At 40.3% G+C, this 16,671-nt stretch overlaps 1 protein-coding gene across 5 annotated transcripts in view; it reads right to left on the reverse strand.

Moving 5' to 3' along the window:
* Nucleotides 1-16,671, reverse strand: part of dab2ipb (DAB2 interacting protein b) — a 125,525-nt gene that overhangs the window by 21,830 nt on the left and 87,024 nt on the right. For all 5 annotated transcript variants that reach the window (XM_046066276.1, XM_046066278.1, XM_046066277.1 and 2 more), the window contains 3 exons: nt 15,326-15,479; nt 13,800-13,898; nt 11,152-11,706 (listed from right to left, as the gene is read on the reverse strand). In XM_046066276.1, the coding sequence (XP_045922232.1) occupies nt 11,152-11,706; nt 13,800-13,898; nt 15,326-15,479 (808 nt within the window). The remainder of the gene's footprint in view (nt 1-11,151; nt 11,707-13,799; nt 13,899-15,325; nt 15,480-16,671) is intronic.

The raw sequence follows: 16,671 nt of genomic DNA on the forward strand, positions 1-16,671 counted from the left end.
CTGAGCCTGATTCTGTGAGTTTCCCCTGTGGGGTGACTAACTGTAAATCATAGCCAAATAACAATATGGATCAAAATAATACAGGTGCATAATTTAGCCACACCCAACAAAAACATACAGCTGGGTCCTTTCAAACAAAACATCTGATGGACACAAGGCAATACAAGCCCGAACGGGCAGGTTGTGTGTACACTGGGCTTTTAAAGCTTTTTGTTTCCCTTCACTATAATAGATAGAGGGAAACAGAATAGCTCTATTCATATCATCCTTTGAATTTGACATACCCCAGAGCTGAATCTCAGCATGCGGACAGAGAAACAACATGTTTACTACTGAGCAGACAAAGAATTGTGACAGGACTCATATTTTCATGTAATGGCAGCAAACATTTTCTTCACTTTGATTCAAATGAGTGAAGATGATTTTGACACCTATTTTGCTGTGCAGTGAGTGAATGAAGACGGAAAAAAGTGTGTTTCCAACTCATGAAAATGGAGAGTAGCAAATATTCATGCAAGCTGGCAAAATGTGGATGTCCATTACAGCCTGTCAAGTTTCTACCATAGTTATGATCACTTTAAAACGACACATCAAATTTAATTCAGACTGAATTATTTTGATGGAATGCTCATTTATTTTTGTCTTAGAAAAAATGACTTGACTTTTTTAAAAGTGCTCTCCATGAGGACTAAATAGTGCTCCTAAGGTGAAGAAAAATAGCAGGTGGAGACAGGCGTTAAAGCTCCCAAAATTCAAAGTCTGAAAGGGAAAGATGGAAATGGAGCCATCTGGGGATGAATCATTCCTTGTTTAGATCCCTTCAACAAATTTCGGGGTGTACTCTCATGTAAGTCCCCTGGCAGCTTGTTAAACTAGGGGAACCAGCGTAGCAACGAGGCAGAATGGAGGCAAGTGACAGATGTACAGAGAGAAATGGAGAAGGAGAGGAAGAAGAGACAGAGCGGTGGTCTTTAAAGAACAGAGGATGAGGCGGAAAGAAAGCGACGGAGCCACTCACGCGGTTTCTATAGCTGCTGCAGAAGCCTGTTATCCGGCTAATCAAAGATACACCACAGGGAGCCAATCACCCACTGATGTGTAGCGAAAGGAGCCTTTTTGGTGCATTTGCACATTTCACACATTCACCAGCACCACACACACACACACACACCTACAGAGAAGAAAATCTAAACCTAAGTTTAACAAATGCGCATATCACTAACCATTTAAATTCTACCCAGACTATAGTGTTAGTGTTGTGTATGTCTACTGTTTAGACACACGGGTAACTAATAAAGTGCTTGTAAAAAGTTTAAATGTTATATTGTTTAATCAAAGGGGATTGAACGTGGCTTTAAGACACTAATCAACAGAAAAATATACCCTTAAAGTCACCTAAGCTGAGCCAGTCACCTAAGTCACCAGTCATGACTGGTTCAGCCAACTGGTTTTATAAGTCATATAATTAGTCAAATGGAGATCGCCTCTGTGTAGTCAAGGGGTTTCAATTGTTACCAGTATAAGGTCCAAGTTTTGGTTGAGTCAGTATTGTTGCAAAACCTTCACCATGAAGATTGAGGGACTCCGAGCAACTCCATAAAAAGGGTAAATGTGAGGACACTAAAGCAAAAATCAAGGGATGGATCCAAGAAATTGTCTAATCACTGAACATCCCTTGGAGTAGAGTTATATCAATCATTGTATTTGTACATGAGTGTGTGTCCAAAAAGGAGACAAGTGAGGCAGGCCAAAGCACCTCTGAAGGAGTTTTGAGATTGTGCATAAAACAACACTTGGCCAGGTGCTTCACCAGTCACAGCTTTATGGGGGTAGAAATTGGAAGCAACAAAGAAGAAGTTTCTATTGAGCTTTTTGGCCATCCGACTAAACTTCATATTACACTGCACATCATCATAAACATAGCGTCCCTGCCGTGAGGTATGGTGCTTTCAGCAACATGCTGTGGGGCTGCTTCATCTCTGCAGCAGGCCCAAGAAGTCTTGGCAGTGTAGATGGTGTAATGAATGCAGGATTATACAGAGAAATCGTGGAACAAACCTGATGTGGTCTGCAAGAAACATATGACTTGGGAGAAGTTTTGTATTCCAGAAAGACAATGACACCTAGCATAATGCCAAAGCTACAGTGGCTTAAAGACAATGTTTGTCCTGCAGTGGCTCAAGGTTGTGATTGCTGCTAAAGGTGCTGCTACTAAATACAGATTTAAATGGGGTGAATACATATCCAAAATCATTTTTTGTTTAGTATAGTTCTTATTAATTGAGATCACTTTGTAAAGATCTGGTTTCACCCTGACATGAGAGTGTGTATTTCTCTTCATCAGTGTCAAAAAAGTCACATTAAATGTACTTTGATGCAATGTTTTAAGACAAAACCTGAACTTTAATGCGCATTGTTTTCTTTAATGAACTTAATAGTTGAAAATATTGCTCTGATGCAAAATTTATTTGCCAACCCCTGCTGTGTATTATTACTACTTCTTATTCTTTGAACTTACGTATTCACCAAAGTGATGAGTGTCTACACTGCCTGAATTCTACCAGAAACACGCTCTGTAGTGCTGTTTGTCCGTTTTCAGCTACTGTAGAAACATGATGACGCAACATGGCGACGTCCGTGGAAGGGGGAACCCACCGTTATGTAGATATAATTCTCTCATTCTAAGGTAATGAAAACTTAATGGTTCATTATGTAAGATCTTTATACACCACTGAAAACATAGTTATAGATCTTATATTGCATTTCTGTCCATAAATTCTCATAAATATTACACACTGGACCTTTAAATTGTAAAGGAATATTCCTAATAATGCATTTGTCATCGTCAAGTTGTACTTTGTCAAGAGCTCACTGGACAGTGAGGTGTTTATGGTTATTATAAATAAGCTATGCAGCAGAGAACAGCATACACAACACAGACGCATGAAAAAAGATGACCTTTTGTGGTATATAGACACCCATCCTATCATTAGACCAGGGGTCTTGTTTTTTTTTATATTGGAAGAAAATGTCATCCCAATTATGATCTTCCCTCTAACCTCTACCCCTCTGTGGCTCTCTTCCTCTCTCCTCTCCTCCATCCTCTCTGCTCGGCACTCCTTACGTGGCCACTGAGGCGAAGCAAAGCCAGGCCCGATTAGAGAGGACGGACAGTTGGAAAGGAGGAGGAGAAAGCCAGAGAGGGAGAAAAAAACCGAGAGAGAGAGACATCAAAAGAGAGACAGAATAATAACAAAATAATTTCTGCTGGTAGCTTAAAACTAAAATTGTATCCAACCACCTATGCCAATGTCCTACAGTGACAACCTACACATGAGCAGACATTTGCTGAGCCTACCAATTTATAGGGGGAGGATACAGTCCATGTGTGTCAGTGCAGACAGGGGAATTTCAGTTTGTGTATTTATGCAAGTAAGCTTAACCACAACACGGATAAGGAAATTAGAGGGACCATCTCTGCCTGAAGCACAGACTGCATACATTATGTTGACCATTTTCCAGCACATAACATATGTTCTTAAGATTGATTTCTTACCTTCCAGGTGATAATCGGTTCTCTGGTTCTCATTTCAGTATGCTACTAAAATAGACTTGTGGCAACCTGACCATTTCCTTTACTTTTTTATCAAAGAAATGTTATTACAGCATGCAAGTGAGACCATTTTGACAACTCTTTGCGTTCACCAACATATTAACATCCCTAATTTGAGAGTCTTTTGCATTGGCAGGCTTTTGTGTGTTCCAGAAAGATGTAAATTTGTTTCTCGTGTCAACAAGACAAAAGTCTACAGCCATCCAAGAAGCCATAGCATTGCCTTGTGTTCAATGCTAATGTCAGCATACTAACATGCTCACAAAGACAATGCTGGCATGTGAGGATGCACATGTTCACATTTGCATGAAAATAAGTCCAAGACTCTTTCCCTGACAAATGTTGTATTTTATAAATATATTACTATGTTTCCAATAAAACTAATCTAATAAACTAAACCAAACCATCTAGCACACAACTCAAAGTGCAGCTGAGGGTGATGGGGAATGCCATTAGTTTTGCAGGTTTAAACCAACCAAGTACTGGACAAACTAAATTTTTCCTCATGGTAGGGAAGAGGTAGATATTGCTAGTGTAGCTAAAATACCTTGGTACCTAAAATACTGGCTAACTACCTTATCATGCAACAACTGTCAAAACTAAAGTCAAAACATAGCTCCGTGTAATGGATTACCTCTTTCATATACATTTACGAGTGTCTCCAGGTGATATTTATACCACAGATTTCCCCTGTGGAAACCAATTTCCTCCAGAAAGATGGGAAATTAATGTAAAAATCTTTAATATGCTTTAGAAAAAGGTTGGCAGTAACCATGAGTATATGTGTGATTTGTTGCAGTGTGTTAAATCATGGAGAACCACTGGTACTATAAAAATCAGAGCAATCATGTCTTAAAAAGAGACTGAAGCTCCTTCGTTTTTCGTCACGTCATCCCTCAGCCTTTTCTCTGACGCCCTCAATCCTGCAGTCTGCCCCCCCTCCCTTCCCTCTGCTCCAGTGCTAATAAGGAGAAGTAGAACGCTTTCTATATCGCTGCCATATCTCATCAGCCAAACCATGCCTCAGAAAAAGACAACACCCCCAACACACAGTGCACAGAGAGAGAAAAGAGAGTGATATGAAGATAGGGTCTGAGTGGAGGGTAGACGGTGCAGCATGGCTGATCAGATCTAATAGTAGGGAACTGAGTCCTGTTGAACAAGATGAGAAGCTCCCTGTAGATGGGGTTACTTGCCAGTAAAAACTCATAAAGTCTTGTCATCGCACTGCTATACACACAAAAATCTAATCACCACTAGGCACAGCCCTGTGTGTCTATGTAGTGTGCAACAATCTCTATGCTGAAATATTCCACTGCACAGTGTGCACCCACAAGTTTTGAAGCTGAAATATAAATACACAGGCGCTGACTGAAGAGACAACATAACCTGCAAGATAAAGATCAGGACTCCCACTGTAGGTTTGACAGACAAAGAAGGACAGTGATGTTTTAAAAGGCATGCTGTCCAATTTCTGTACAGTTGCAAACATGAAGTCTGAGAAAGAAAAAAGAGAAAAAAAGAGTCATGTTTAAGCTTTCTACCCGCCCAGATGAGTTTGAGTTTATGAGTGTGTTTCTATGGTAATATAAAGCAGAGAAACACAAGTGTGACTGCAATAAAATGCCTTAAAAGGATAATATTAGAGCAGGAGAAACACAAGAAAGAAGGTGGTGAAGTAACAGATAATTTTCTTTTAAAGTCTGCCTCTGTACCGGGAGAGTATGTGGATGTCTCAAGTGTCTCAAATATCACTGATGGATCACTTTACCCAGCTGTGTTCTGCGATGTACAATGTGCATGGCAATCAATGCACTTTCTGTTACACTGAGCATAAAATATAGAAAAATAATGAAGATGAAATGAAGGCTAAATGATAATGATCTTGTGTGATGTAAAACAAACAAACAAACAAATGCAAATGTAATCATATCAGAGCTTACTTTTCTTTCAGGTTGTCCCTGCAGCTGAACTAGTATTTTAATGTGATGTGTGTTTTTGTATTATATTCCAACGATGTCCAGCAGAGCATGGATAAAGATTTTCTATTTGCCATAAATGCTTATTCTTTGTTCATAGATTGTTTTGTAAAATGTTTGCGGGAAAAAAGATTATCATGTGAATGGCTAAAAAACACCATTGGAGAAGTCATGGACTGTGAAACTAATGGGATTCATTGGGGGGAAGGAAATTACCTGTTGATACTTTAAGTGTAGATATTCAGGTAAGTGTGTCTACATAGCACAAGACAGAAAATACACAGTTTTAATAATTGGAGTATTGTCACAGATAGTTAAGATAAAATTGAATTTGAGGGTAAAATAGAATCCATATAACCTAACATAACAATTTGATTGATCGATGAGCTGGGGGGGGAGGGGGGGGCAGGAACCACTCCAGCCACTCCATCCATCGCTCTCCTCATCTTTCCATCTCTTTCTGCCTCCCCTGGTCTCTCTCCCTGGAGACTGGTGGCTAGTATTACAGCATTACAGCCGGCAGCTCTTCCTGTGAGGGTCACATTGGGTTGACGGAGAGGACTGGAGGCCGAATGGAAATGGAAGCGGTTCCTCCCGTAGGCACAGAGGCTTATCGTTCAACACAAACACTGGGAAGGCTGCAGCTCTCCTGATTTAGCTGCTAATGCACATAATCATTATGAAGATAGGTTTTGCTGGAGGGGGTCTTGCAGGAAGTGTCACCAGCTCCCAAAGATCATGTTTGCTGACCTACAGTGCAAATTTCCTGTGTGTGTGAGTGTATGTGTGTGTGTGTCTTGTTTTTCTATGTGATGCATATTTGATCAATAAATAGAAATGTTGTCCTCTTTATCATGGAACTTAGGTCTCATATTGAAACTTAAAATCTTATTTTAAAACCCCTGGCAGTTGGTTAAGATATTTCCACTTGTTTCTATTGTGTCAACAAGGCAGACTATAAAACTGACATTATTTTACCTAAATTGATAATCATGTTTTAAACATATGTTTAAACAATACTTCTGAGTGATGCTTTGAGCTAAATGCTAACATCATTATGCTTACATGTTCACAATGACTATGCCCACATACCGATGTTTTGCAAGAATAATGTTTACCTTGTTCTTCATGTACCATCGTAGTTGGTTTTTTCATCGTAGCACATGTATGCTGGGTATTTAAAGTTAAATAAATGCAAATGCAGTTTGTGAAAATGACAGGAATAAGGTGATAGTGAGAGGAGAGACAGAATCCATGTAATCTCAGAGCCAGCAGAGACATCAAGAGACTTCCAGATCAATGCGTTGAGCATCATTGTAGAGCATAATGTTTCTCTGCTTGGCTCCACAGCCGGAAACCGTGCTGCTGCAAGCTGAAACTAGATTTCTCTAAATGCTCTCTCTCCCTCTTTCCCTTCTTGTCTCTCCACTTTGTCGGTGCCTTCACCTTTCACTTCACCTTTCTCTGTTTGGATGTTTTCACCTCTCCTCTATCACTCCACGCTGTCAGGGGATGGTCAATACACATTATGCTGGAATTACTAAACAGTCTGAAGATATGATGCATTGCCTCTGTGGTGCAAATTCTATAGGAGAGACTATAAGGTGAGCAAGTGCATTGATGTGCTTAGTGCTTATTTTCTGTTCTGGTTTGAGCCTATACAGTACATATATGGCCTCACAACTAGCTTACATTTAATATTGTCAATGTCCACTCTTTCTCCCTCTCAAACACACCTCACACACTTCGCCTGTCTCTACCAACATCAATCTTAGTTCACCATAAGTAAATGAGAAGATTACAGCTATTGAAGAGTGCCGTGACCCAGGCACAGCAGTACCATATATGGAAGAAAAAGAAGAAGAGAAATGGTAGCATGTATTGGAGAAGCAACTACATAAAAAAATATAGATTATTGTCAAAGTCAAAAATAATACTGACAACTGTCCTGTTAATGGGGAGGGTATTGACAGGCGCTCACTGGTCTTCTCTGGGGACAACTGAATAATCAAAGCCCTACTAGGAAAACAGAACGACCAGGGCCCTTCATGTCATGTTAGTAAATAATTTTTCACTCCATATTATGTAGTTACGACAAACTGTATCTGTGTGCCACAGCTGTGGTGATGAACATCACTGCCCACTGATGACAGCGCTGAATGCTTAACATAACTGGAGCTGTGCTGCAGGCCGATGGCAATTTAACACAGAGGATGTAGAAAGGAGAGACTCACATATTTTGCCCTCTTAAGCAGGGCTGTTAGTTTACCTTGAGGAGCAGTAACATAAAAACGCAACGGTATAATAACCAGAACACCATCCTCCTCTAGCCAGTTATCATAAGGATAAATCCTCCTTATCGTCGCTTCCAACTGTCGGCGGCGGCTGAGAGGAGCAGCAACAAAATTAGAACATAATCTTCCTGAGGGGCGAGGCGTCGAGAAGACTGGATCAATAACGCAGAGGATTCATGCCAGGAGTGGATATTTCAGATGAAAGAAAGGTGAACTTCTGCAGGCAATTCCAACATAGCAGGCTTGTTATTGTTACTGCGGAGTTTGTAATAGTGATGTTTGGCTGCAACAGCATGTCCCACAGGGGGAGGAGACGGACTGGTGTCGTGACCTCACAGCACAGGAAATCAGCAGAAATGTCACGGCTGGATTTCTCAATTTGATTTCAGCTGGATTTGTGACTTCAAAGTCAAATAAAATGAGTTGACATAAAAAGCAGACCAGTCATTCTTTCATTCATACTTCAACCCACAGCCAGAGTGTACACCTCTGTCCTAATCCTGTGCTAAAGCCACATATATCTTAATACAACTGCAGGCCTACTTGCTCAAGCGTATAATTTTATAAATTACCACCAACCACCTGCTAATGTCTTGTGATTATACAGAGGTGTGTGTGTATAAAGTTAGCATCTGTGCAGCAGCGCGGGGCGTGGCCGCCATGCTCACCAATGCATCCAGACATCAATACAGCATCAGTAATGACATCTCTCCAGAGAGCTTTGGCCTCCAGACGCAATGGAGCATGAAAGAGAGATGAAGGAAGACAAAGACGGAAAGTAGGGAGAGAACAAGAGAGAAGGAGCAAGTGTGCAACGGAGCAGAATATTCAGGGTGTAATTATTCTTTGATGGGTGATAAAATGACACAGGAAGAAACACAAGTCTAGAGGTGTTGCATACTAATGGCCGTAACAGCCTGCAATCTGCATCTCTTAACAATAGCCAGCTGCAATTAAAAGCAGTTTTCCACCTGTACACAGCTGATTAAACACGACGCACGTCAACTTTGGATCTACGACGAGTTACTGCTGTGTCTCCAAAAAGAAACATTCACCTCCTGTTCACCCCTGCTGGGTGTAAGAGAGGATGCGTCGTGCTCTTTTGTGACTGTCTAATGCAAGAGCAATGCAAAGTCTCTGTCTCACTTACTGAACTACATAAATCCACTCTGCTGCTGACAGAATTAGATACTGACTCATGGATTTTGACTTGAGACTGGATAGTTGAAAGACTACACAACAATAACCAAGGGGGGTACATAACCAAAGGCTCTATTAAACATTTTCAGGATAACAATAAAACCATGCTTACAGGATTTTCTAGAGTTTATCATTTCTCAAGTAAATTGCTTGATTCCCAAATATAACTCACCAATGTTAGCAAAGACCACACCCAAGTTGGAGGTACATGAAAAAAAGAACTTCATCACTGGATTGTAAATTAACAAACCATCCAACACAGGCCAAAAATAAAGCACCTATGCAGCATCAGAGGATTTCCTAATTAGGCCTCGGGAATCACGGTGTGCTGTGTTTGGCATTACATCTCTGTTCGATCCACCAAGACTAAAGGAAAGACATGTACTTAAGTGTGTGTGTGTGTGTGTGTGCTGCCTAAATATGTCAGATCACATCACAGTGTGATATGATAAAAGTCTTTTCGGAAAGGAAGCTGCAGTAGCAGCCCTGACACTCATTTTAACAGCAGCTTTCATTAATTCTTCAATTTTACGTCAGTCCAAACGTTTCTGTTTGCCTATTCTTCCAAAGACAGCGGCAGCTTTTCTCTGTATTTACAGCCCAACAAAGAATCATTTAATAGGAATCTTTCCTGTTGATGTTTTTTATTGAACACAGATGTAGTAAGATCATTATTTGAGGGTCGCTCTCATGGTGAGCAAGTGCTATCTCCAGTGCTGTTTTTACAAACAGCACATCCACAGCTAGCAGAAAACCAGATGGGAAAGAAGAGTGGGAGGTGAAAAAGAAGTAAAAGTTTTAGTGTCTTTGCTCGGAAGGTGGGGATTAATTGAAAGTAATTAAGGATGTGACCGTCTCTCCAGGGACCAGTAGAGGCCTTCTCCCCCATCAATCAGCAGCTATCAGTCCCGAGCTTAAACCGGCAGACTGGCAGTACAGTGTGGATAGACATCACTTCTTAAGCACTGATCATTCATCATTTCGCTGAGCCGTGATAAAGTCAAAGAAAGTTTCAAAGCTCTGCTGATGAGATACTGTCAAGAAAACTAAATTGAGGCACAAGTTGTCGCTGGCAACCGACGAGGCAGAGAAGACGAAGAAGTTTCTGTTGCAGTGAAGAAAGCAGCCTGAGGCAATATTCCACGAAAAGCAGAGTTATTTTAGACATTACAGGGACAACAAGATGCCAGTTTCCTGACAAAAATATTTTGTTCATTAGAAATGCTGGAACTGAGTTATATCCAACAATATATAACAATAACAATATATTTATAAAACTTCTTTATGGCTGCAACTATGGATAATCTTATTTTATCTGACCCACAGATCAAAACCTAAAGATACTCAAATTTAAATGATATAAAACAGAGAAAGGCAGCAAATTGCTATATTTGAGTGACTGGAACCTGTACATTTTTGTCATTGTTATCAAATTGTTTGCTGATTAATTGGGATTCAGCTTTAAGCTTCTTTATGTCCTCTTTTTGCCAGCAGCCAATAAGATTGCTTTCTCTCTTATATCTCATACTGATGGCATATTATAAGGTCAAAAAGCCTACGTTTGTGTCACTGCACTATAAAGGCAAACGCTGTCAGAATACAGTAAAATACAGCTGTTTTGGATGGATGGGAGATTATCTGAGTCCAACGGCCTGCTGTCATGGGAGATTTAGCTCCTACTGTGGTAGACTAATCTCCCCATGCTTGCAGTGCTACAGACAGCGCAGGATATATTGTGCTTCTGTCCTGCATCAGTATGCCATGAAGCACTGTAGGGGATACATGTAAGGGATTAGCTTGAGTTAAAAATGTAATACAGGCTGGTGCGGCAAGAGGAAATCACCTGTCTGCCTGGTCTTTGTCTGCTCTGTGTTACAGCCGTGGGGGTCAACAGTTCATAGGATGAGCAAGCAGCGGAGGAATAGTTAACCTCTTTGTGCTTCATAATGTCTTGTCAGTTCCTCTTGGCAAGATAATGGGGTGATAGTCTGGTTTTGTTATCCATTATGTCTCCATGAAGAGTACAAACGTGGGAAAAATGGAAATAAATATTGTGGGTACTAACCTTGGCCTTGCCAGTGCTCTGTAGAATGTGGACCAGTGCACACGCCATCTCCTCCTTGTTCTTGACGCTAATCCCGGGCTCAAGCACCGAGCACAGCAGCATGTAGTTATTGGTGGTGTACTCTGCAAACTCCTTGTACATCTCCATTGGAAGGATGTTCATACTCTGATAGCGTGCCTTGATCCTAATCATAGGCCCAGATGTCTTGCCCTTAGGGGGGTTGGGAGTGCTGACTGGATACCACTTCTCCATAAACTGTCGTCCGGTAACAGCTGCAACGGGGATATTGACAAGTCCAATGTAATTGTTTTTATCTTTCTTTTTCTTCTTGTCTGTGTCTTTGTAGAGGTGGGCTGTGATGCTCTTGACAGCAGGTAGGTTATTAAACTCAAAGTGCTCTCCCCAAAAGACATTGTCAGTCTTGAGTTTACAGGTGGTGCGGGCGTAGAGTGAGTCATCGAGACAAAGCTCGCAGAAGTATTTTTTTTTGGCCGGCAGATCCTTGGCCTCGATGATCCACAGCTTCAGCATGTTCTCCACCCGACGACTGTTGTCCTGGAGACAGGAGATTGATAGGAAGTGGTTTAGTGAGGTCAATTTTGCTAACAACATCGCCACTGGAAACCTTAAGAAAATACATTTAGTTCAAAAAGAAGTTTCTGTAGGGGGACATGTACTGGATGAAAGTAAACAACCTTAAAATGAATCTAGTAAACCAATAAACTAAATAAATCAAATAACGGCAGAAATAAACAAATACGATTCAACTGACACTCTGCCTCAAACCTTGATTTCAAAGTTTCTCCATTTTAACCAACAAAAAACATTTCAGACAGTACTTCAATCATTTCATAGTGGCAATTTAAAATCCTTTCTCTTCTGCGTTTGCGGTCTACATTATTTCAAAGAGTGCTAACCCATTCTTATGTCATCAATTGATTTTGCCAAGAGTGGGGAGCATTTTTGGCCCATTATTCAGATCGCCTTGAAAAGTACCTCTGAAGATGAAGAGAGGAAATAATGACATTATTAGAAAGAAATACTGGAGCCTCTTATTATTACAAGGACGACAATGGATGTTTGAAATACTGGTAGCTATTGCTTAAGAAAGTTCAATAGTGTCTTGGTGCTTTTCATACTTTAGACAAAATCACTGTTCAGCGCAGCAGAATGTTATTTATTTGTTTAAAGTTTTCTGTAGCTTTTGTCATTAAATTAATCAGGTGTTTCTGAACTCAGAAAAACATTTAACCTTATCTGTTTATAACATCGATACTGCTCAATATTATTCTTGAAGATTGAGTTTTAGGTTTTAGTCTTGTTGTCGCATGTGATCAGTCTTCAGTGATGCCTCATCAGAAATGTTATCAATATGTCCCTATGTAACTCCCTAATGTAAATGAAGGTGCTATATACTGTCACTTTGAAATTAAACTTTGTGTTATGTGTATCTTTTCTTGCACACGGAAATGTATTTGCCATCAAACACCAGCCCACAAAGATGATACATCAATCAATTACCTATTATCATAATTACCCCATAATTATCCTCTTATACAAGAGCTGAATTGCACAAGCTAAGCGTTTAGAACGCCCAGTTTCATTTACATTGAATCTATCCCTGGCACCGGTTTTGAAACTTACTAATGTATAAAATAATACACACAATGCTATGATAGAAACGGCATAAATATAATATATAATGTAAAACAACATACATGAGTCACAAGAATAGTACCATTTCACTAGTCCATAAAAAGACTAACATGAAGCTCACTGACTAGGAACTAGTATTTATATTTCCTTAATTTTCCATATTTTTCATGAGGAAAATATGTTTCAATAAATTAAATTATTGATGCTTGTCTCAATAGTTCACATTAATGTGTTACCTTACTTGTGGGTCTTCTCTTTTCTAGTCTGTGAGCACTAGTAGTACTGATAGTATTACAGTAGTAGTGGCAATGGCAGTAGTATTACGAGCAGTTAAAGTGAAATCTGTTTAATTGAATGAGTACAACTCCAGAGACATCCTTATCTAATCCAAAGAATTTCAGTATCCGTTTCCAGTTTCTATGTTTGGCAAAAAAACATTGCACTGCATCTAATCGTTCAAAAACTTGGAATAATTAAAACAAGATACAGAAATAACATCCTTGCCAAAAGAGCTGAGGAGAAGGACTCCAACGCTATTAAGGAACTTTTTTTCCCAAAGTTCTAATTAGTGAGTAATTTACTAAATATTGACAGATGAAGGAGCAAAGACACTGAGAGATTATTTTCTTGGCTTGATATGTCTGCCACTCTCCCTCTGCCACAGCTGTGTTTGTCAAGATTACAGATGGTATCAGTGCACAAGAGAAAAGCACTTTGGGAGTCCTGGTGTTTCTCCCTGCAACCTTTGTGTCCTCTGCTCTCGATGTATATAGTGCTGGAGGGGCACAGCTGGATGTAAACATACACAACAGGTGCATGGTTGTATGAGTTATTTGCAACAGTGACATGATGTCAACACCATATAGCTCACTGTCTTTACACTAATTAATGTTTCCAAGTGTGCTTTGGAATTGGGACTCTTGTACATGAACTTATTAGTGTTGATTACTACACACAGTCTCGTCCCACCTACTGTGTATTTACATACTTACCTTGTTGGGTTGTACTGCTCTCCTCAAATTCTCCATCCATTTGTCTCTCTCGGCTGATGAACGGCAGGAAAAACATTTGCTTCCTGTGGAGGTGGTGACCTACCGCCGCGACACAGACAGAGAGAAGGAAAATTAATGCTTTAATGATCAAACCTCATGCATAACAATGACAGAAAATAAGTTTTATTTTTATTTAAACTTAGTTCATAAATAAGTTTGTCTCTGCAGGCAAAGAAGCTTGTCAACAATACACACACATGCACAAAGGTGGCTATGAGGAGACTGAAGAAGACTTAGCAGAACTGAGGAATGACTGAATGGTGTAAATGGACAGAGGCGAAAGATGAATGCTTGGCAGGCTGGGTGATAACTGGATGATTAAAAAATGCACAATGGGACAGAGAGAGAGTAGAACATGGCATAAAAAAGAAACAGAATGATGTAATGAGCAGGATAATAAAGATCAGTGGAGATTTCTTTTCTCGACAGTAGACACTGTAAGATAGAAAGCATTCATTAATTTCTCTCACCCTGAGCCTCCTAAAGGCTCCCTAGCTAACGCTACAGCCACAAACGTGTTTGTGCACACATATCATGGACATGTGAATCTTACAGTAATTAGAGGCAATGTCTTTCATAATTTGCTGGAAATTACTCCAGTCCACCGATGATTGTGAGGATGTAACCTTTAATACAGAAAAGCCGTTGTTTTGGCTTTTGTTTATAATTGGCCATCAGCGGCTAATCAAGATGATATGTGAGATGTGAAGTGAGAGGAGCCACTGATCCTGAAAGTACTGTTCCCAGCTGTTAATTCATATTTTAGTTTTCTTTTAATGATTGTAATGGCCATTTTTCACTATTTAGACAATGTTTAGACCAAACGATTAATTAAGAAAATAATCAGCAGAAAAATTGATAATGAAAATGATTGAGTTGAAAGCCCTTGTTGCTACAGAGAAAAAGCTAGTCAGGGGTGCGAATCAGAGTTGAAGGAAACTCAAAATGGTTTGTTGTTGGGAACAAAAAGCAGCTGTCTGCGGCAGCAGCAGACGTGTCTTACACATTATACATTGCCATTTGGCCAATTCAAAATATACAAATGCTAATCAGAGCAGCTTTAAGCACAGTGAATGGATGTTTCTTACCAATATGCACATTGGGTGAACATTTTGACTTCTGTTCAAAAAAACTTTTCCTCAGTTTTTACTGCGGATCAGCTGCTACTCTGAGTTCTTTTAAATCAAGGCTGTAGAATTTCGTAGTTGCCTATATTTTGTACTGATAATTTTCAAGAGCTCCAAATGACACTCACTGTCAATAACCCCCCTTCTTGTGTGTGGAAGCTTAAATGAAGCAGGGCCATTACTGGGAATGTTCTGTAGGACTTAGGCTCAGGACCCAGGATCTGTATTTGGGTGTTCATGTACTATGTGTGTATGTGTGTGTGTGCATGTGTGTGTGTGTGTGTGTGTGTGTGCGTGCGTGCGTGCGTGCGTGCGTGCGTGCGTGCGCGCCCCCCTCACCTCAAAGCAGTAGTCCTGCCCGAGGATGCTGCTGTGAACGGGCTTGATGACAACCTCGTCCTCCATACTTAGGTCCAGGGCTTCCACAGCGCTACTGGGGCTGAGCAATGACTCATGGGAGCGAGACTCCTTCAGCCTTGGCATCAGATGAGATCTAAAGAGTGGAAAAGGGAGAGAACTGAGTCACCCTGCAGAGTCTGAGTAGAGTGAGAGTGGGAGCATATGCACTGTACGTATTAGCAAGCGTTCATGGTGAGTGTGAAGGAAGAAAGTGTGAGCATGACGAAGAGAGGATGCTCCACTTGCCTCAAAGTCGGTGAGTCCTCAGCATGACAAGCGTGCACACTATATCAACACATGTTCATGCACCCACTTGTAAGCACACTTGCTAATGGATGCTTTGTGACTCCTCATTTACAACTTGAAACATCAATGAATGAATGAAAAAAGCATTAAAGATTTGAGTCAAGCTGCGTTGCAAACTATAGATAGAACAGATTGACCATTGATTATCATTAATGGTCAGGCTTAGACAATTTTCGTGATGTGATAATGCTTCACAGTTACACACTGTTTTGTGGAGCTTTATTTAACAGACACACAGCACACAAAATCTGTCGACTCTTCACCACTGCACTATAAAAGGAGCTCGGAGTGCACTTTAGAAAGTGTTCAATATTCTGACAAAGACAGCCCTGAAGCCCTATTCATGGACATTTGATGCCAGAGACGATTAGGAGACAAAGTGCAGCGCTTTCCACTGTTTGTTGTGTTTGATGTCACCCTACTCTCTGTGTTTTTAGAAGAGTTAGTCAGCAGCTGTCATCAGGAAAGAGCAAATGTGTGTCTCCATTCAGTGTGTGACCATATATATGATCCACATTATTAGCAACATTTAGCTCTTCTGATATGCAATAATATGAAGTTATGTTGAAGTATTAAAAGCTATGTTATTCTCCAACACGACATGAAGTGAAGTAAAAGTAATTGTTGTCTTTAGTCACATCAGCCCTTGGTGCTCTTGCATTTCCATTAACCATCTACCTTACCCATGTTCCAGTCAACCTCACAGTAAAAAAAGGATAAAAATCTAAATACACTGGGGGATGCAAGCTGCGACAGTCGAGCTACACAAACATTAGCCTCTGACACTCTGGCAGGACAGGCAAGACAGAGGGTCTATTGCAAGTGTAATGAGTGAGAACATTCTGTTAATAGTGCCCTCTGTGGATGGCTTACACACTAATCCCATGTATGTGAGCAGGCCTCTGTTGGTGTGTGTGCTGTACATATTTTCTGTGGACCAAAAGAAGAGCATTCCAGGAAAAAATGCAGCAGCCATAATG

The sequence above is a fragment of the Micropterus dolomieu genome, linkage group LG13 (assembly GCF_021292245.1).
Source record: "Micropterus dolomieu isolate WLL.071019.BEF.003 ecotype Adirondacks linkage group LG13, ASM2129224v1, whole genome shotgun sequence".
In the NCBI taxonomy this organism is placed as follows: domain Eukaryota; kingdom Metazoa; phylum Chordata; class Actinopteri; order Centrarchiformes; family Centrarchidae; genus Micropterus; species Micropterus dolomieu.